Consider the following 21,373-nt stretch of genomic DNA (forward strand, 5'->3'; position numbering starts at 1 on the left):
TTGTTGTGCTGGTGCCTGCTGGGTTTGCCATCAGGGCCCAGGACAAAGTTAAGAGGTAATTCATACAGGTCATCCTGCTAGGAAAATGGCCCTTACAGAGTCAACCATCAGAACAAAACTTCTCTCAAGTCACCAGCAGGTGGTGCAGCCACATTACTGATCGGTCACTGTGTGGACGCCAGGCTCTCCTTGACCATTTATTAGGCACAGTGCCATCCTACAGTATGCAGAACTGCCACACTATAAGGGAAATCTTAGATTTAAGTGTTACTGCATCTCCTTGTAATGGAACATGCTGTTTAGAGGCCTTGCCAACCTGCAGGAAAAAAATCCTGAAATCCCAGTGAGCCCATATAAGCCACAGTAAAGCAGCTGCCTCATGTCAATCACATCAGTTAGACCAGTGGTTCTCAACCTTGCTGGTGTCCAGGACCCTCAAACTGATACACACCAGGGCTGTGGACCCGTATTTGATAAGATGACCTGTCAGGGATCCCCACCTAAGTTAAGTTATTCCATAACTGTCAATGCTGTAGACTGGCAGATTAACAGTGAAGAGTGAAACCTATGAACAGGAAGTCATTTTTCCACATTCTCTCAACTTCTAGTCAAATAAATAATAGTGACATTAAAATATTCCCCATTTTTATGAGGACCCCCTTGAACCTCCTCAAGGCCCCCTGGGGGTCCCAGGACCCCAGGTTGAGAACCGCTGAATGAGACTCTCATAATATCATGTTGATTGTCCCGGTGGCACCGTGGGCTCATGGCAGGGAGGATATTTGTAGATGTTTGGCTTGCCATCCTACTGAGGGACGGTGTGTGTGGCCTCCAGGGCACCGGGCCGCCCGCCATGAGTTAATACGACCACCTATTTGAAATGTCTCAGGTCTGCTGGATTGACAGGACATGCGTGTTCTTGGGAATACCACCAATGGAGAATCTGAGGGGTGGGGGGGGGGTCTTCTCATATCCAAGCCTTCTTAACCAACCACTGTCTAACAGGCAACAGGCGCATTCCTCCACGCGCGTACCCGATCTCATTTCTTCAGCCTAAACCCCATCAGGCGCAGAGGCACTGGGCATTAACAGACTGGAAACTCCAGTGTGGGAGTCGACACATACTGGGTTAGGTTTTGCAACATTTAACATTTCCTTAGAATAGCTACCAGTGGCCAGTCGGATCCATCATGGATGTGAAGGATAAACCCACATAAAAGAGTCTCATCACCTTTTTCTGTATAAAATTTGCTCTTCATTCTAGACTGAAAAAAGCAACATCAGTAGTATCATAGTGGTTCAAGTTGCTGTATGATGATATGGTTTGCACGGGGGGTTTATTGTCACGTTATTATATTATTACGTTTATTATTTCCTCTGAAAAGAAAAATATGTTGGTGTTTGTTTGCCTTATGATGTTCCTCTGGCGCTCGTGGAGTTTACCTATCCTCATTTTCATCACAGGTCATCATGACTTTAATGTTCTCGGTTGGATCTACTGGGGAAAAGATAAACAATAAAGCAAACATTTTTGTGTATGCAAGACCCGGAGATGGGATTGCCTGACGGCGGGGGGAGCAAACTCCACCCAACAGATAGGATCTCGGGCAGGCGGAGCGGAGTCTGTGCCAAAACAGCTCTGGCTGCGCCGGACGGGACACTTGTCAAGTCCCGCAGCAAACTTCAGAGGGGCAAAGTCCAGCGTTGAGTGTGGGAAGAGAAACAGTGGGAGGTACAGAGTGAGGGAGCACAGTTTAAAAAAAAAAATAAAAAAAAATCACATGCCATTTTAAAGTAATGCTCCAAAGATGGCGGTGGTAATAGCGACGGGAGTTTCGTGCGCCACGGGAGTGCAAAAAAGTGGAATTGTGGAGGTTTTGGTGCGGGAGCGGTGGCACAAAGTTTTTGTCAACTTGAACGAGGAAGCGCTCACGTTAAGCTGCGAGGAGACCGGCGTTAACGACAGCGCCGGCGACAATGTCAACTCCAACGGCGTTACCAATGGATCTTACCATGGCAACAACAACACCAACTCCAACAACAGCCCGCAGACCGTGCGCACCGCGTTCACGGACCTACCGGAGCGAGTGCCCGAGGCGATCGCCAACAGAAAGCGGTGCGTCAAGGTGACCAAGCAAGAGGTCGGGGGGCTCGGGATCAGCATCAAGGGGGGGAAGGAGAATAAAATGCCCATTCTGATCAGTAAGATATTCAAGGGGCTCGCCGCGGACCAGACCCAGGCTCTGTATGTCGGGGACGCCATCCTGTCCGTGAATGGCGTGAACCTGCGGGACGCGACCCACGACGAGGCTGTGCAGGCGCTGAAACGGGCCGGGAAAGAGGTGACTCTGGAAGGTAGGTACGCAAGCGTCTGTTTATATGAGCGTGTGAATGAAAAGACAACACACACACAGAGAAAGAGAGAGAGATTGTGTCAGAGGGAGTTAGTTTTTGTCAGGTCAGGGACACCCAAACTTTTTTTTTTCACTTACACACATACCTGCATCATGTCATGAACCCCTTCTCCCCCGTTCAGCTTACTTTAACTAACTGTGCGTGTTTTGTAGCTGCTTAGATGTGTTTTAGTGGAGGACCATATACTGGGCTGCTGGAGGATGACAGTTGAGAGGGTGAGAATTATGATTAAAAAAAAAAAAAAAAAAAAAAAAAAAATCAAATTCAAAATTGTTGGTGATGTTACACCTCTGAGAATCCAGGGAAAAAAAGGAACCTTAGGGAGGATAAACCCTTCTTTGGGAACTGTTGACTTGTTGGTAGGCACATCACTCATCCTCACAGGACAGAGGCTCTCAGCCCCAAGGTATTGCTGGTTTTCTGTTCGAGCAGGTAGGTAATTGCATTTACATGGCATCTCAAGTGTGAAATAGTCCCTGATTAATGACGACAGTGAAAAGCAGCAGGAGTCTGAGTCCTGAGGACCGTGATTGAAAACCACCGGTGTACCGCAGCTTTTATTTCCCATCAGGGCGGAAAGTTTGATTGTATTACTTAATAACAAGAGCTAAGACAAAGTAATATTGTCACTGCACCGGTCTATATCTCATGTATCTCACTAGATCAAAATCCATCTCAGATCAGCAAATTGAAGGGGAATGAAACTTTTTCTTTCTGCTATCTCTGCAAATTTAGTTAGTTTACAGGCGGAGAGGGGGTGACATTGTGCTTAATAGACCTCCGTGATATACACCTTCCCCCCTGGGACCTGTTTGGATTACCCTGTAGTTGGGAAATGTGCAGGTGACGGAGCGGCTGACTGACGCAAAAAGAATAGCTGGCATTTCTAAGGAAATGGTTATTATGCAACCAGGGGCGCCACGGGAGAAACATGCAAGATTAGACTCATACACACTCTCTCTCTCCCTCTGTATCTGCTCTCCCCCCGACTCCTATCTCTCCCCCTAACCCTCGCACTTCTCTCTTGCTCACTCTGTCTACTTTGTTTGTGCATACACACAAGTAAGGCTTTATACACACACACTTGCACAAACACTCGTGCAGCGCAGCCACATCCATGTGAGTTGCTCTACAGTTGTTCTCAGACAGCAGTGAAGATAAAAAATTAGGCTGGTTGCTCGTGGCTTCCACTCTAAAGGCTGCACATCATTATAAGTCCAGCCCTGCCCCCCACATGCACACACACACACACACACACACTGAAAAATGTTTCATATTAGTGCCCACCTCTCAGAGTTTTCTATTCCTGGTCCTGTGAGGACTCTTGGACCTGAGGTGTAAGAACAAAGTCTTTCTCTCTCTCTCTCTCTCTCTCTCTCTCTCTCTCTCTCTCTCTCTCTAGTCGTCTGAGTTGCTCACACATACACACACACACACACACACACATACATATATACACACACACAAACACGGTGATGATCCTTCCCAGGGGGGACACAGAGGCTACTGCAGAGGGAAAACCAGGTCCCAGCTGAAAACTTACTGAGATAAGAAAGAGAGAGAGGAAATGAGAGAGAGAGAGAGAGAGAGAGAGAGAGAGAGAGGAGGAGGAGGAGGAGGAGGAGGAGGAAGAGCTGGACATGTGGAAGAAACAGAAAGGTAGAGAGAAAGAAAAGGGGAGTGAAGTGAAGGAGGTTAAGGAGTGGACAGGAATGGGATAGCTTCAGGGCAACAGAGAGATAGAGTAGGTTGACTGTATCACTTGCATTTTGAAAGCCACTGAAACTGAGGGGATGCAGGAGAAGAGGAGCAGTCGTTTACTGGAAAGTGACAAATAGAGTGTGATACATTGTGTTTTGACAGGGTTTCATGGGTCTCTGGGGCCATGAAAAGCACCCAGCGCACCTAACAAAATAAGTAAACTTTCAGTAAAAAAAAAAAAAAAAAACGGTGTAAGCGGTGATATGTAAATTCTTGAATGGAGCAATATTTCCTTTTTAGGTTTCATTCCTGAGCGTAATTGTTGTCTTCTAAGATTCTAGAGAAGCAGACTGCCTGGTAGAGGAGGAGCGGGATCAGGCAGAAAGATCTGACTCAACCGTTAAAAGAGACTGCATTGCTCATGGGACAGGAGTGTGCATGTGTGTATATGCTGTATCTGTGTGCACTGTGTGTGTGTGTGTCAGTGTGTGCATGCATGTGTGTACTTTATGGGTTTTACCGGAAGCCTCTGATTGCACAAATGAGCCTTCTTGAAAAGCCAAAAACGGTTTATGAACATAAGAAACCTCCAGATATTTTATTATCAAGTTCAGTTTTGACTGGAAGTATCAACAGTCTAGTTGACTGAATATTTGGCAAATTAAAGGCATTTTTGTCACACTTGAAGAACTCAGTATTTCTTTATTTGGAACATTCAAACAAACTTAATGATAAATTAGAAACAGAAGATTATTAATTTAAATTAAATATCTGCAAACAATAGAATTCTGCTCCCTGAAATATCACATTTCAACCTTCATGTGCCAACAAGTCAGTGGGACCCAGTGGATCAGCTCCAGGGATGGGCAGGCTCTTTCAGGCAAAATGTTTGTCGATATTCACAGGGAACTAGTCATCAATTTTTCAATGGGAGGCTTTTCATCAAAGTAAATGTTGGTTGTGGCAGTGTTGGCGCGCTTCTCCCATTTGTACAGTACGAGTTTTCCAACAGCATTGTGACTATTTGAAAATCATGACCCACACCTTGCCAGTTCTTCATCATCAGATTTTGTCCCGCCTGGGGCTTACAGGGCAGCTCACGGTCCAGCCTCGGACATGGCTGTAGCACTTCATGGCTGGCTGAGGCTGCCTGTGTCCATGCAGCACTGTGTGAAGTCAAAAAGAAATAGTGATAGGATAAACTGAAAATGAAATGCAGACATGTCTCATTACAGAGTAACAACATGTTTAAAATGACATGTTTTGGGTGCTTTTGGGTTTTTGTTTTTTGAATGTCCATTGTCCTGATAGGACTGTATTGATCAGTTCTATAGCCAGCCATTCTGTAGCAGGGCTGGATGATGTGGACAAAATCAAATATCACAATTTGTTTGACTGAATCCCTCAATATCAATATTGCTTTCATAAGATATAGGTAATTATATAGATATAGGTAATATAAGTAATTTGGATATGACCAAGCAGATAGAGGCAAATAATAGAACAGGCTAATAAGTTAAGAAAACAACATCCCTTTACCGTAATGCAGCCTTTAAAACCAGGAAAAGACATATCATATGCCAGATCACGATAGGGAGAAAAAACATTTACAGAGCGGGGCAGAGGGATAATATTCTGAGAAAAAAAACTCTGAATTTCTGATATCAAAGTTGTAAATGTATGAGCAAAAAAGATTGGATATACTCTGAGAGTGAAGTGGTAAATTTATGAGAAAAAAACTCACAAATTTATGAGAAAAAAACCCTCAGAAATTCTGAGATTACAAAGTCATAAATTTGTGAAAAAAAACTCAGAAATTCTCTGAGATTAAAGATGTAAATTTCTGAGAAAAATAGTCAAAGATTTATGAAAAAACATGTGAAATTATAAAGTAATCTATAAAGAAGAAACCAGGAACCAGGAAGCAAGAAACAAGAACCACTTCCAGCAAACGGAGGCAATACGGTTCCTTGATCCAAAAAAAAAAAAAAAGTAACATAAAAACTATTTTACATAATCTCAGAATTTTAGATTTTTTTTTCCTCATAAATTTGTGAGCTTTCTTTGGTAAATTTACCACTTTAATCTCAGTGAATATCCAAGTACCCCCGCCTCTGTGGCCCTAGTATGCCGTCTTAATATTTTGCCTCAAATCACAATATCGATATATCACCCAACTTTAGTCTGCAGTGAGGCAGCTGACAAGATTTTGGTCAAAATGAATTAGTATGATGGGAAAATGATGAGGAAATTGGGTCCTGTATGACAAAAAAAGGGGAAAAAAAGCTGGTATTAAGCTTTCAGCCACACATTATACCTGGCATGTGTCAGTGCCGTCCCAGCATGCCGGGACTGTCAGCGGCTGCTACAAACGTCAAGACAAGAGCAGGAGATTTGAGCCGGCTGACAGGCATTGATGAAATTGAGAATAAAAAGTCAGAACACAATGAAGCACAGCAGTCACACACCTCAGCAGACACACAGGAAATGAGTCAGTATCTCAAAATCTCTCACTGAAGCCCCCAACAAGCCTTTCCTGTTGTGTGTGTGTGTGTGTGTGTGTGTGTGTGTGTGTGAGCGCTTTAGTTACTGCATGTGTCTACTTGTGTGTATCCGTGTTGTCATTAAGGTAGTCATCAACAGTGGTCTAGACTGATGCTCCAGTCAGAGTGTGTGTGTGTGTGTGACAGAGACAAAGAGTAAGAGAGTGTGTGTGTGTCTGTTTATGTCATTAGAGAAGCTATCATCACCTCTGCTACTGTTTGCAGAGTCTCAGTCTGGGTGGCTGATGGTGATGATAACAACTGTGGTGTCGATGATAATGACCGTGATGCGATAACAATAGATTGAATCTCTCGCTCCTGTCCTCTGCAAGTGTTTATACAGCTAGAAAAATTGGGACAGTGAGCCTAAGCCCATCTTTTTTTTTTGACTGTCGGCATTTGTAAAAACCAGAAAATCCTCTCCTTTTTATGTGTATGAACTGTTTTTCCGTCCCTTGCATTTTTTTTTTGTTCTCGTTTCCTGCTGATTAGCGTCACAGACACTGACCTTTTTGTGTAATTCCACTTTGCCGCGAGCCGCGCCGGCTAAGGATTCCAGTTTAATGCCTAAATTGTTCAAATGCTCGGACAGGGTGGCCAATAATGATGCTTAATCAAAAGGCTGCAAGTCTGTGATGCAGCTTGGTTGTCTTTTGATGTTAAATCTGTGCTGCGCTGTAGATGAGTCAACAGCGTGCGAAAAAAAAAAAAAAAAAAAAAAAACGGTGCTGTTGTTCCATTGTGGTGTGCTGTATGTAAACATCCTCCCTCAGTGCGTAGCTCTGCACATTTTGGTCGTCCATGAGTGAGCATCAAGGAAGTGCTTTGCTTAGTTCATGAACAGTGTCATATGGATGCACTGGAGGGACAGCAGTAGAGCATCAGATTTAGGTTATGAGTCTTAAATTTAGGTTATGGCCTAAAACACTGACACTATCACATAAAAGGGCCGTTGCAGCTCTTTGCTTTTTAACATATATTATTCAGGTTAGGGTTTAGTGTCAAAGATCAGCCGTGTTGGGGTCATTACTCAAAGAAAGTAATGCATTACACAATACTTGTTACTTAAAAAAAGTGATGCATTGCTTTACTTATTTACTGTATTTAGTACTTTTGTGCAACATCGCCTGAGATGCATTGTTGCGCATTTGCCAGTTAACAATAAAACAGTTTGGGAGGATCAGACGATTGTCAGGCAAATGTGCATGAAAGGCATGCTTGATTATTTTTTTCCCATCCAGCCATTATGCAGATAATATAAGAACTTATGATGCAAGTAGCGACACAATTGTATGATTAGTAACTGTGATGCACTGAATTAAGGAGCAGTAATGTGTTGTATCACTGTGTTACAGACAAATGTTATGGGATCACCCCAGAGACTGTAAAGATCAGTCATCTTTACCATTAGCCAGCCCTGAACACACACATAGAGTTGTGTTAGTGTCTTATTCACACCAGCAGACACTCCCTGTAGCTAATAGCCTCTGCATACTTGATTTCTTCCACACAGCAATGCAGTTTATTCTGTAACATCGGGTATACATGTACATTTTTCTGCAGGAGAAACTTTTTTTTTTTTTTTTTACCATTCAGATCTCCCACATTGACTGAGTCTCGGCCATAGCTGCAGCCAAAACAAGTCCTGCATACAGCATATTGTGTCTGTGGAGGAGATATGACCTTGGCTTTGACTTTTCTCAGACCATGTGTCCCAAAGCGGCTTGTCAAAATAGTTTTGTAGCCTCCCTATCTGACAAGAGCGATGATGTACCGGAGCGAGAGAGAGAACACTGAGAAAGTTGGAGAATGAATGTTCAAGCTATTCCGAACATGATGTTTTCACCGGAGTCTTCATCAGGGTCTAAAGGTCGTTTCTTTCACCAGGCATTTTATATGTCTTGTGCAAGTTGTGAGGTGGTTGGTAAGTGTTTCACATCAAAGTGAAAGTTTTATTTGCAACAAAGCTGATGAGTAATTCTACCCGTGTACATTTGAAATTTCTTTGCGAGCGCTTGTCAGTGAAGACTTACTGTGGCTCGCTCGCACTTCAGATAAGGCAGTGTGTGAACGCTCTTAGATATCCGTCCAGATCTTACAAAAAAGATGCCTTGAGAGTGGATTTGTAAAGGTGTTTTGTGCTGCAGGAGTATCCAGCTACCTGTGCGGGGCCTGGAAGAAATAAAAGCCCGCATTCTGCAATCAGAGGTTCAGAAAGGAGCCTTTTCTGTCTCTTTCTCTTCGTTTTTTCTGTTCGCTCTCCAGCTCTTACCAACGTCCAGCCTTCCACTTTCTCTCCCACAGCCTTAATGAGACAAGGTTCTCTTTTGGTAAATGTTCTCACCTAATAAAGTTTCCCATTCGGAGCAGACGGTGAGAGGTTCAGCCGCCTCATTGCAGATTGTTAAGCATTGAGGACACGATGAAACAGATATTGTAATTACAACTAATGTTATAGAACGGAGATGTCAGAGATACGCTCCAGGGGCCAAATCCGGCCCGTGAGCTCATATCATCTGGCCCCCAAGAGGTTTTTTGAGGGAAAGGGGAAACAAATATGTCGTTAAATAAAAGTATTATTTTAAATAGAATATTTGCATCCTATTATTATCAACTAATCAATGTGTAATATGCAAAATTATAGGTTTCTATGATAAACTGATGAGTTAATGATGATTCTAAATTGTGATAACTCAAGTAGAATCAACATGTGAGTTTTTTTCTCATAAATTTATGACTTTTATGAAATTTACAACTTTAATCCTAGAAATATTGAGGCTTTCTCTCAGAATATGAGCCCCCCCTCCCCTGGCTCCATCAGTTTTTTTTCCCCGCAATGGCCCTAGCACACCATCATAGAAACGTGGATGCTATCTATTTGTTACGTCTCTCTCTTCTGCTTTATGTATTTCTACATGATGTGTTATTTTCATGAGCCAACATGCACGTTCTCATTGATTGGTTGATTACAAATTGATTGATTTAAAATAATCAATCAGAAAGTTGCCTAAAATGTCCATGTGTTGGTCATATTGATGTTGCCATAAAATATTCTGGCACCCATGAGCCTCATTTGAACGAATGCAGCCTCTGACACCCCCTGATATAGAAAGAAGTGTGTGTGTTTGTGTGTGTAACCATACTTGTTAGAGAGGGAAATGAATGAGAAAAAAAGTGAACGAGTGAGTAATCATGTACGTGTGTGTGTGTGTGTGCTCACTGTCTAGTCCTCATGATCGGCTTCATTGTCATCATAACAAGCTCTTACTCTTCTTAAGGAACTAATCAAACTGTTTGCACAATGTGCAAGTGAATGGCATTTGAACAGGGTGGAGAGGAGGTTGAATTGCTTTTGGATGGCATCAGTGGAAGTGAATGGGCTTTTAAACGGGGGCTGGAACAGCCGGCCTTGGGTGATCCGCTGCCGTTCAGACATCTGCATTCCGACTTCTGTAATGGTGAGCTGCCATTTCCTAATGAGACAGAGAGCGGGGGGAAAGCTTCAGTCGGTGCGTGCAAAAGTTAAGGTAACTTGGAGGGCGAGAATGTGAAAGTGAGTAAAAGGAGAGCGAGGCAGACCCACATTTGGAGAGAGAGAGAGTTTGTATGTGCAAATGCTTAGGAGGCCAGCTCATTACCAAGAGAACAGGTAAACAATGTCCAGATTTTGTGTGCGTGTGTGTGTGTGTGTGCTTACATTGTCTTGAGCGTGAGCCAGGGAGGCAGAGCCAGAGAAATAAAATCAAAGCGAGACGGGGCGGGGCGGCCCCTCGTTTCGGCGCGTTCAGCCGGGCTTACGTGTTTGCAAACCAACTTTTAGCCTGGTTTCAAATCGAGGCTGGAGCAGAACGTCTCCACCGAGGGCCGTCATTCCACTGGCTGAGCTCTTATCGTGCTATTGAGGTTATTGCCCAGGGGTAGTGGAAAAGAAACAGGCCCCGAGGGAGCGGGCGCACGCACGTACACACGCATGCAGGATAATGATCATAAACATATGGACCCCGCCCCATTTATTTTCCCCTCTGCTGGAGTGGAAACGGTAGCGCTCTATTTCTGGACAGAGTGTGTTGAAATCTGCTCTTGCCAGGCCGTCCTTGTGTGTTTTAATTGGTAAAAAAAAAAAAAAAATGGTGTTTTTTTTAATGCAGCTTCTGGGATCAATTCATTTTCAACTCCATAAATTCAGGAAGGGGATCTTTTATGAAATTGGGGCTCATGACGCAAGAAGAGGGACTTACGTGAGAATGAGACATTTTTTGCAAAAGAACTGTAGTTGGAATCACCGCCTGCAGTTTATTTCATTTAAAGTGAATCGCGCTCAGCCCTGCATATTTACTTTGTGTGTGTGTGTGTGTGTCTACAGTATACAAGAGATCATTACGTCCAAAGTCCAAAGCTAATGCTGGATTATCATGGGCAAACCTGAATAGTAATAATCACCTCTCAAAATTACACGCACCGTAAGCTCAATTTTATGGGTCTGTTTCCTTGTATTCCTGTGGGGCCTCATCGTTATTTGGAAAAACAGAGAATGAGGCAGACTTTGAGCGTGTCTCACTTGTGAAAGCCTGGTTGCACCTTGAAAATGCGTGGCTTCAGTAGACAAAAATCAATCTATTTTTGAAATCAAACGCAGGGCTGCGATCAGGCCACAGCAGATCCGGTCCATTCAGCTCACTCAATCGCCTTTGCTCTGATGCATATTAACAATTGCATCAATCTTTTTTTTTTTTTTTTTTTTTTTTTTGTGCTTTTGTCAGATGGCAGCAGATCTGACTCTGTGTGGGTTATCCCTCCGTGCAATCGGATCAAATTGTCGCTTTAGGGCCTTCCAGGACACCCGCATCATTCAGCCCCGTCATCCTCCTCTGCGTTATGTGTCAGCCTGTCATCTCCCCTCTACAGGTTGGCGGTTAGGCTTGTTATCCACTCTCATAAGGGTCTGAAGCACTTCACCCAAGAATAGTTCACATGCTGGATTACAAATGCCACCAGCGATATGCCAGTTATACCCTGCGCGTACAGTGGGATATGCCAATTAAACATCCAGGGCAGAGCAAGGATTCAGAGCATTCAGGACATAGAGAGCATACTGAGTACCCACTTTATTTCTGCATCTCTATTTCTGTCTTTCACTTAGAAATGCGTCCTGTGTTCCCTTTTCCTGCCCCCCGCTCGCTCCCAAACCTTGTGCAACACCACGCCATGGAGGGGTCTAAAATCGTTGTTAAGCTTCCAGTGATTCCAGATTTGGCTTTACAAGTGCAGCTTTTTGTTTTACTGCTTGGAAACAAGAGTTTCCTTGCCTTGCCTGGCAGCGCTGTGTCTGCTATGTATCTGTTGAGGTCCTCAATATGCTCAGTGGCATAACTCTCATGATACCGCAGCCCTCCAGCAGCAGAGGCAAGTTATGAATCATCAGCGCACTTCACAGCAGGAGTACTCAAATTCACTTTGAGGACCTGACAGGCACGGAGCCTGTTGAGTCTGTTCTGTCTGTCAGCATTTTGACATTTGCTGTTATCAGTCAATCCTCAGCACTGCGAGTGAAAGAGAGAGAGAGGTGGGCCGTGTCAGCTCGATATTGGCTTGGCTGAGAAGAGGGAAAGTGAGTGCACGATGGATGGAGCATTTTCACATTATCTCGCTTTGCTTTTCAGTTGCAGAATCACGAGTCATACACACATTTATGCACTTCTTCAGCCTGCTTTAAAGAGAGCCGAATCACCACATTTTTCACACCGGTGCAGTGTCTGTGACAATGTGTGAAAGCGTTAGCGTGTCCACGTGTTCTGGGTGCAGAGGCTCTCATGAAAACGTCACCCAGTGCCCAGTGAACTCAGAGTGTCGTTGTCTGTGTCTGGATGAGACCCAGATTTGACATACAGCTACACTGCAGCCTGAGGTGATGCTGGTCCGACACTCTGTTGAGGTGGAGCTACACTCGGTCATGGTGAAGCATTTCTGTGCTCATTATCCTCACCGATGTAACTGTTGCACATTTATTAGGGTAACACTGATTCATTGCTTTTGTGTGATTCATTTTTATCATTCTTTTAATTTGCATTAACTCAGTCAACCATTTATTTAGCTGTTAATATTTTTTTTAAAAAGTTGTAACACACCGTGTAATGTTGGTTTAGATATGAGCGCTACAACTCTCACTGACACTGATACACACTGAGATATTTTTATTCTCCATCAATTTCTGGTCAATGATGCATACCCACAGTTTTATATTAATCTGAAGGAAAATTTAAATGTCAAAAAGAATGCTTATGCATATTTAAAGAGAGTCTAATCACATCATTTTTTGCACAGCACACTGCAAAAACGCAAAATCTTACCAAGATTATTTGTCTTATTTCAAGTCAAAAATGTCTTATTACTAGTCAAAATATCTCATTACACTTAAAATAAGACACGATCGCCTCAGAAGTAAATTGTTTTAAGTAAATTTTCACTTGTTTCAAGTGAAAATTTACTTAAAACAAGTGAAAATTTGCTTGTTTCATTGGCAAAATTTGCCAGTGGAAAAAGTGAAAATTCACTTGAAATAAGTGAAAATTAGCTAGAAACAAGAAACAAATTTTGCCAATGAAACAAGCAAATTTTCACTTGTTTCAAGCAAATTTTCACTTGAAACAAGAGACAATTGTCTAAAAACAAGTTACTTCTGAGGTGATCATGTCTTATTTTAAGTGTAATGAGATATTTTGACTAGTAATAAGACATTTTTGACTTGAAATAAGACAAATAATCTTGGTAAGATTTTGAGTTTTTGCAGTGCAGAGACAATGGATCACAAGATGATAAGGTCGCTGACCTCTTGTCGCTGAAGTTGAACACTTGTGTCATCCCTTTGTGGGTGTTTTGTGCTGGACTTTGAGCATCACTTTTGCTCAGAACTCTTCTTTATTGCACACACGCACATTTGGGAGCTGCCCAGGGCGAACGCAGCCCTCTGCTCGTGGTAGGACAGTTTAATTACTGCTACTTGAACTGCCCTCTCACCACTTCATAATTGTCTGGAGTCCATGTAGGCTCCAAATGCCTCACCAGTTCACTAATTGAACTGTTTCTGTTTGTGCTGTGTAACGAAATATCCCTGTGGCCTCCACATGTCTTTCTACAGATATTTATTTACAATTTCATTGTTTTTTCTGTTGAATGAGGTAGAGTACGGCATGGTTTTCACATCAAAGATGGGTATGAGGTGAAATAATACATTCTTAAGCCTTGACTGGTTAAGATAATGACACTGACAACCTGTAGCATATTGTGCAGTCAGTCTTGGTTCAGTCTGAATTCTTTAAGTGGATCTTTTCAAAAGTTCAGTCTTGAAAATCCCTCAAGTAGTTGTTATATTGATCCATTTGTTAATAATAATAAATGTCTGTTAGCAAGTGAAAATATGAGAGGCTCATTTCGTGGCGCATTCTTACAAAGTACAAAATCACTTTAAAAGTTGACAAGCAAACAATAAAAAAATGCAGTTAAAGTCCATCTTGCAAAAGTTCAGCTATAAAAGGGATCTGAAAGAGTAAGACAGAGCCCATTTTGTTGTTTGAACTTTTTTATTGCTAGGTGTAGACGAAAGCCTGCATAGAGAGTGTCAGGACTGATTTGCCTCAGTAATTTTTGTGGAAGCCTGCAATTTTGCTCATCTGGTGATAAAAACATCAGAAATCAATGCAGGGGCCAAACTGTGAGCTGCTCTAAAATCGATCAGTAACACTTTGAAATCAATCCTGAACAGACAACAACTGCGGGGGAGCCAGCACAGGTGTTGCATTGTAAAGTTTTACAGGCAGATTAAACGGGTTTGTGGCATGAGGATGAGTTTTTATGAACATTATGAAATGACTGAAACAAGTGAACTGAAGTGACCTGACCCCGACCGTAAATGTCGAAAGGAATGCTTATGCAACAGTAATACAGTCACATTTCCTCCGCTCCCAGAAAATGTTCAGGTCATTCAAGAATTGAAATAGAAATTCTACGGAAAATCCTCTGTATGCTGTATGGAGGATTTTCTATAGATTTAAGAGCTTTGATGCATTACATGTTTTACAGATTCACCCATTTGAGTCACCCAAACGTAACTCAGATCCAGAATCCATTCACATCTCAAGATGTTCCACTTCCATGATCTTGGTCAACTTTTAGCTGCAGCTTAAACTTGAAATCTCTCTCTCTTCCTCTCTTTCTCTCTCTCTCTCTCTCTCTCTCTCTCTCTCTCTCTCTCTCTCTTTGTCTTTCCCTTTATCTTTTCTTGGTCAGTCAAGTACATGCGCGAGGCCACCCCCTATGTCAAGAAGGGCTCCCCGGTGTCAGAGATCGGCTGGGAGACCCCCCCTCCGGAGTCGCCCCGCCTCGGCAGCCCTCTCCTCTCCTCCCGCTGTGACCCTCCCAGCCCTCCCCCTGCCCCCTCGCTGTCCCTGCAGGGCGACAGGAGGTGCATACCGCTCAAGATGTGCTACGTCACCCGAGCCCTGACCACACCGGACCCCGAGAACAGGTGAGGGAGAAACTCTCACACACACATACACACTGCAAAACAAATCTCAATCTTAAAGGAATACTCTGATGTTTTGAGCAACCCTGACTTACCCAGAGTGAGACAAGACGTCTGATACCATTTTCACCTCTGTACGTCCAGTGGTTTGGTTCTTATGGGTAGCATTTTGTCTTAGCTGAGCTTAAAGACTTGAAGTCTATGGGAGTCAACTCTGAAGCTGTCTTATTTTCACAATGCATCACGTGTGTTAGAAATGCAAGTCTTGGAATGTAGTTCCTGGAGAAGTTAGATAGTGGAACTATAACCGCTGAACACACGTATCCTTCTGTTTAGCACAGTGATCCTCACACTGCTGAATGTACAGACAGGTCTTGCACAGAGTGCAAACACGTGGATCACGGAAGGATACATGTGATCAGTGGTTATAGCTCCAGTCATCTAAGTTCTCCTGAAAGGACTTTCATTTTTAAACTCCATGGTGTGTATTTTAAATACACGTGATGCACTGTGTAAATAAAACAGCTTCAGAGTAGCTGTAAGGTTTATTATTTCACCTTGATGGAGCTAGGCTAATGACTCCTATAGACTTGAAGTCTTTATGCTAAGCTAAAAGGAAATGAATGAAACCACTGGACGTACAGAGGTGAAAACGGTATCGAACATCTTGTCTCAGTCTCGTTAAGTCAGAAAAAAAGGGGTATTTAATAAGTCATTTCATCATATTGACTCTTAAAGGCAGAATAAGGAGGATTTGTCATTGCAGTTTGAATGAACATTTAAAATTGACCCCTCCTCCCAGGCTAAGCTTACTGCTGGCTGTGAGTTTTAATTTCTGAGGATGGAGATGGAATGAAATGGCATGGTGACAGAATGTAATGTAACATCACCATCCTAGGGAAAGATTTTTTTTGTGTTGGAGAAAACTTTTGTTTTCTCCAAAACAGGTGAAATAAATCTGCCAGTAGAATGAGATAATAAATAAGGAGTATAAATAAGTTTAAAAAGGTAAATATGTTGAAACAGGGCAGAATAAGGCAGATCAGCCCACAAGCATCAAGAAAATGATTACTGTTAGAAAGTAGTGTTAATATCTCATCTCACTGGTAGTTTTTTTCCATTTGTTTAAGAAAACACAGATGAATATGAAACTATATGACTTATTAAGGCTCATTCATGTGCAGAGGACACTATTGTCTGGAGGTGCTGCCCTCTCTCTCCCTCTCTCTCCCTCTCTCTCCCTCTCTCTCTCTCTCTCTCTCTATCTCTCTCTCATACATTTGCATTACGCATAATCTCTCTGCACCTCTGTCTGCTCCTCTTGTCCGCACTGCTTCTCATTCAGAGTGGTGGCAATTGAGTTATCGCTGATGAGCCACTCACGTCACTTTGCCGCTCTCCAGCCTGTTTAACCCTCGCAGACGCTGCAGAGTTCAGCTCTTAAACAGACAGGACGGTTACCTTAATTAACCAAAGGCCTGACTTTTACTCTGCTCCCCTCCTCAACAATATGACAGTAAGAGAATAGGAAACATTCTCCTCCTGCGTCTGCAGCCCTCCGCCACCCTGAAGGGATTACTTTATAGTGTTTTTTTTTTTAGATTAGACGGCCTTTTTTTAAATACTCTTTTAGACCGTTTTTAGTCTTTTTCTCGAAGACGGGCGTTTGAAGTCGTGCTCAGATAATTCTCTGTCAAATGTAGAGCCTTGAAAATCAGCGGGGGGCGGTCTGTTAGAAGGTGCTTCGAGTTAATTGGCTGGAAATATGACAATGGCCCAATCAAACAGCATGGGGGCGGAAAACCATTTACTGTTTCAACCTTTTCGCTGTCGGTCTGTGCCGCGCGAATCCCTTTCTCTTTACAGGTTCCATTGTCTCTCTCTCTCTCCACTTCCTTTCTCTCCGTCACTCTCTCCATTTCATTGTTTTCCTTCTCTCTCCTCATTCTCTTGTTTTGCTATTTCTCCCTTCTTTATGTCCCCCTCTCCCCTTTTTCTCTTCTCCGTCAGTTCCTCTTCTCTCGCGTCATTTTGTTATCTCACAATCCTCTCTCTCTCTCTCTCTCTCTCTCCCTCTCTCTCTCTCTCTCGCTCTCTCTCTGTATGCCCCACCATTCATTCTCTTTCCTGTCTCTGTCCCCCTCTCCCATCATTGTTGCCTTTTGTCTCTCTCTTGATCGCCTTCGCTGGCTCTTTCTCCCTCGATTCAATTCCGTCCATTTCAAACTGCTTTATTGGCATGAATATTACATCAATGGATCTGTCAAAGATTTGAATACATTGGGAATTTATCAAAACAAGGAGGAAAAATAAATAAATAAGAAGAATTGATTTGCTCCCTCATTTAAAATTTATCTCTATCCGGCTCTTTTGCCCTCCCATGCTCTCCCTCTCTCTCTCTCTCTCTCTCTCTCTCTCTCTCCATGTGTTTTGGTCCTTTACGTGTCACTCCCTCTCAATCTTTCTGTCCCTCCATCTATGTCGTGTCTTTTTCTGCATATGTATGATGGGAGAAGTCTGTTAAACGTTCAGATAGTCCAACCTCACTTAACTTCAAAGTCTCAGGCGACATCAAAGTCGAGTCCTAAACAATGAGAGCTGACTTCAAAGTTCCTCTGCCTGTACGGACATCGCGCGCGCGCCACACTGAAACTGTAAAAACAAGTTCAAGTTAACACACACAAACACGTGATTAAATGTTTTAGAGCTGAAGTGAAGATTGTCATTGGGTTGCCGAATCCAAATTCATATTCAGCAAGTAACGAATAACGGCTTTCTGATGAATAAATTACCCTTCCAAGCATTTATCTACAAGTTGAGCTTTAGATAGTGCATATAATAAAATCCAAGTCCAAATTATTTTGCCTCAAAACAAATACAAATAGTGTGCCCCTCTGGTTGTTGGCAACGTATTGCTCCAAATGTAGGCTAAATTTCAAGGGGAAAATGGCAAAGACATAAAACCCCAGTTTTATGTCTTTGCCATTGCCGGTATTTTGACTGGAAAGCTGACACTCTTGTGGATTCAGGGAGCTACATTGGATTCATGTGTGATGATGTTAGCCCCCATAGCAGCCATTTCATTGTAGTGAGACCATTTTTTGAAACTGGACATCACTGATGATCCCCCCACTTCTCCAAACTAGGTCTAAAAAATGTGGGTGGAGTAGAAGAAGATTTATCACTGTTATGTTTATTTTTGCACACCAGTAAACAGGTAATGATCCATTTGGGAACATTTGCTTCATTCTAGAAAAATACGCAATGACAAGTACTATTATCCACAGAGGAAAATGCAGTTGCCATTTCTCTGCTGTTTATATTTGGAAAATTTGACCAACAGTTCCAGCCAGCAGTGCAGTATCTTTCATATTTCATATTCCCATCCCAATTACTGCTTTAAGGAACATTTCCATTCTGCCACGATCTCCCCATCTGCCTTCACCTGAATACAATGGGATCCGAGTCTGTGGCGCTCAAACTGTCCCGAATTTACATATGAAAAACTGCAACAGCAGTAAGTGGGAAAATATCTTCTTGTATTTTGTGTGCATTTTGTGCGAATTGCTCATTTCTGGGCAGCGTTAGAGGTGCACTGAGCCTCCAGGCCAGAGACAGAGGCTCGAGAGCGGACGGTCACAGGACGACCGACATCTGAATGTGTGCAACTGAAACAATGTGCAGGAGTGCAGTCATGAAAAAGTGTGGATGTGAGGAAGAAAATGGATCAAAACGTCAGTGATGCCCAGAGGCTTGTTTTGGGGGAGGTTTCTCATCTGCACTTTCACAAATCAATCTCCTGTTGCAGAGTACATTTTGAAACAGGGTTGAACATTTACCTTGTTGGCTGCAGCGCTGACTTTATTAGTGAGCCAGTTATACAGGAAGTCGGGGTTAAAATCTCATCTAGTGACTTGCACCGAGGTGAATTTTTACTTTCCGGCCGTCACACAGATTACAGTGTTTTGTTGTTTGATACAGTCCTAGGCCCAGTTGTCCTTGACCGACCTCTTTTTTTATGTTTTTGTCCCCTCTCCTAATCCTTGTGGTCAGGACAAATTCCTCATCGGCTTACTGGTAAATGTTTGGTAAAAGTTTAAATAAGAGGAAATTCAAGTTGGTCAGTTACACTTAACCCTTGCCCATGAACCCTCAAACCACCGGCTAGCATTTAGACTGGGATGTTCCCTCACCGCTCTTCAGTGTCAGGATGTCAGGATCACACTGACGGGAGCTGAGAGTGTACAAACAGTGTGAGTCAAAGCACAACGTGAACTGTGGCTCTGTTTATAATGGATTACCAGCACAGATAAGATAAGATAAGATCAGATAAGATAAGATAAGATTTTATTCTCCATTCTGACATAAATTTGCATTTACCTTCTCCAACATTCATGTCAAGTGATATATAAAAATATAGTATAATTAAAAGCAGCATAAAAAGGGTTAGAGAAAAATAATACAGTACTGTTTGAGGTCAAAGCTACAATTTGTACTTCAAATATACATTTTTAAAAAATTATACTACTGGACTAATTATTGAAGATTAGCTTTTGATTTAGAATTTAGATTTTTTGATTCATAAAGCATGTTATGTGAAGCAGTAGATCCTAAAATCATATCTTTTTTTTTTTTTTTTTTGAGGAATGGCAATTATCTGTTTTTGCAAATGAAGTTTTGAAGTTGAGTTTTTCGGTTTGAGTTCGGGGCTGAAATGGCTTGGCTGGCCTCGTGTTAAGGAGCAGGGAAGAATGGCTCGGATTTTGTTTTACTAGATTTGGTGAAATGTTGCATCCCTCTGAGGAATACTGTCTTGGGTTCAGCAGATGTTGTTTAAAACTGTTTAGGGGCATGAGAGGACAGACAGGACGGGGGGATGCGTGGGGAAAGGGGGGTGGTGGGGGTTGAGAGGAGATGATAAAAGAAGAGGAGAACTGGGAAGACTGAAAAGTGGGAAGAACAGAAACATGGAGAAAAGCTCCTTTGATCTGCTTCAAAATTGTTACTTTGGGATAAAAATAGACCAAATGTATCTTTATTGTCTCCCTTTCAAAATTAAGCATTGATGTGACTGAAGCGACACATGATGCAGACTTTTTTTGTTGTCTCTTTCTTTCTAGCTTTTAGCACCGGATTAAAGGGGCGAGCTCCATCAAACACACTCAAATGCATCCCATGACATTACTCCGAGATTGATGAAATGATCCGATTGCATCATTTTCATTTGCAGTGGCGCTTAAAAGTGGGGGTTGCTGAGGAGTTTTGAGCGGGGGTGGGGGGGGGGGGGGGGGGGGGGGTGAAGGGATGTGGAGGAGATGAGAGGATGGGAGAGAAACCAAATAGGACAGGACAGGAAAGGAGAGAAAACAAAAGACAACAGTGGAGGAATGAGGGAGGATAGGAGAAAAGGGAGAAGAGTGTTTCCTCTTGGGATCGACTCGGTTTGTTTATCGCGGCTCCACTATCAATCCATGACATCACTGAAGCAGCACACTCAGATAACCTCACCGTGACTTCACTACATGTGCACGCCGATGTAGATACGGTTCAAAAGACTTCAGTAGCCATAGAAAACATTTAGAGCAGTAAAGGGAAAAGACAGCTTGTAGCGGAGCCAGCATGGGGCCTCGCAGTGTGACATTACTCCAGCTCAGTTTAACCTTGATAGGTTTCTGAGTGGGTGGAAACACACACTCTCACAAATCCATTCAAATACACACACATCCTTGTACTTCTATCTTAATGAGATCACGCCACTGACCACATTCATTCCCCGCCCCCTCACCTGTTTTTAGTCCTCACCCTGACCTAAACCTAATCCTAACCTCATTGTAACCATAAAATGAAAGCCTCACTGTCAACAAGCTCCTTGAGGAAGAAGCAGGTCAAACAGGTGCTCTCATTTATTCATTCATTCAGTAAAACCCTCCTGGACAAACAAGTACACCTTAAAGCTTCAGCCAAAAGGACAAAACCAACCCATTCAACTATAAGTGGCCCAGTGCCACCAATGAGATGGCAAAAGGCTGTGCAGAGGACATGATCTGCTGGTGATTTAAACGTTAAGGGTTCACAGATCACTGGCCTCCTTACTGTTAACCCCTCACCTTCACCAGAAAAATGCAGTTCTTACAGAAATCCCAAAATGTCTAAAGTTTTTGAGACCAGATCAAAAGATGAATTTTTGTATGGTGTT

The 21,373-nt window shown here is 42.8% G+C and overlaps 1 protein-coding gene across 1 annotated transcript in view; it reads left to right on the forward strand.

Annotated features, from left to right (window-relative positions):
- Nucleotides 1-1,656: 1,656 nt before the first annotated feature.
- Nucleotides 1,657-21,373, forward strand: part of sntb1 (syntrophin, basic 1) — a 45,736-nt gene continuing 26,019 nt past the window's right edge. The window contains exons 1-2 of the mRNA XM_030072549.1: nt 1,657-2,355; nt 14,943-15,180. Coding sequence (XP_029928409.1) covers nt 1,809-2,355; nt 14,943-15,180 — 785 coding nt within the window. The 5' untranslated portion in view covers nt 1,657-1,808. The remainder of the gene's footprint in view (nt 2,356-14,942; nt 15,181-21,373) is intronic.

This window comes from Myripristis murdjan, chromosome 16, assembly GCF_902150065.1.
Source record: "Myripristis murdjan chromosome 16, fMyrMur1.1, whole genome shotgun sequence".
Classification (NCBI taxonomy): Eukaryota; Metazoa; Chordata; class Actinopteri; order Holocentriformes; family Holocentridae; genus Myripristis; species Myripristis murdjan.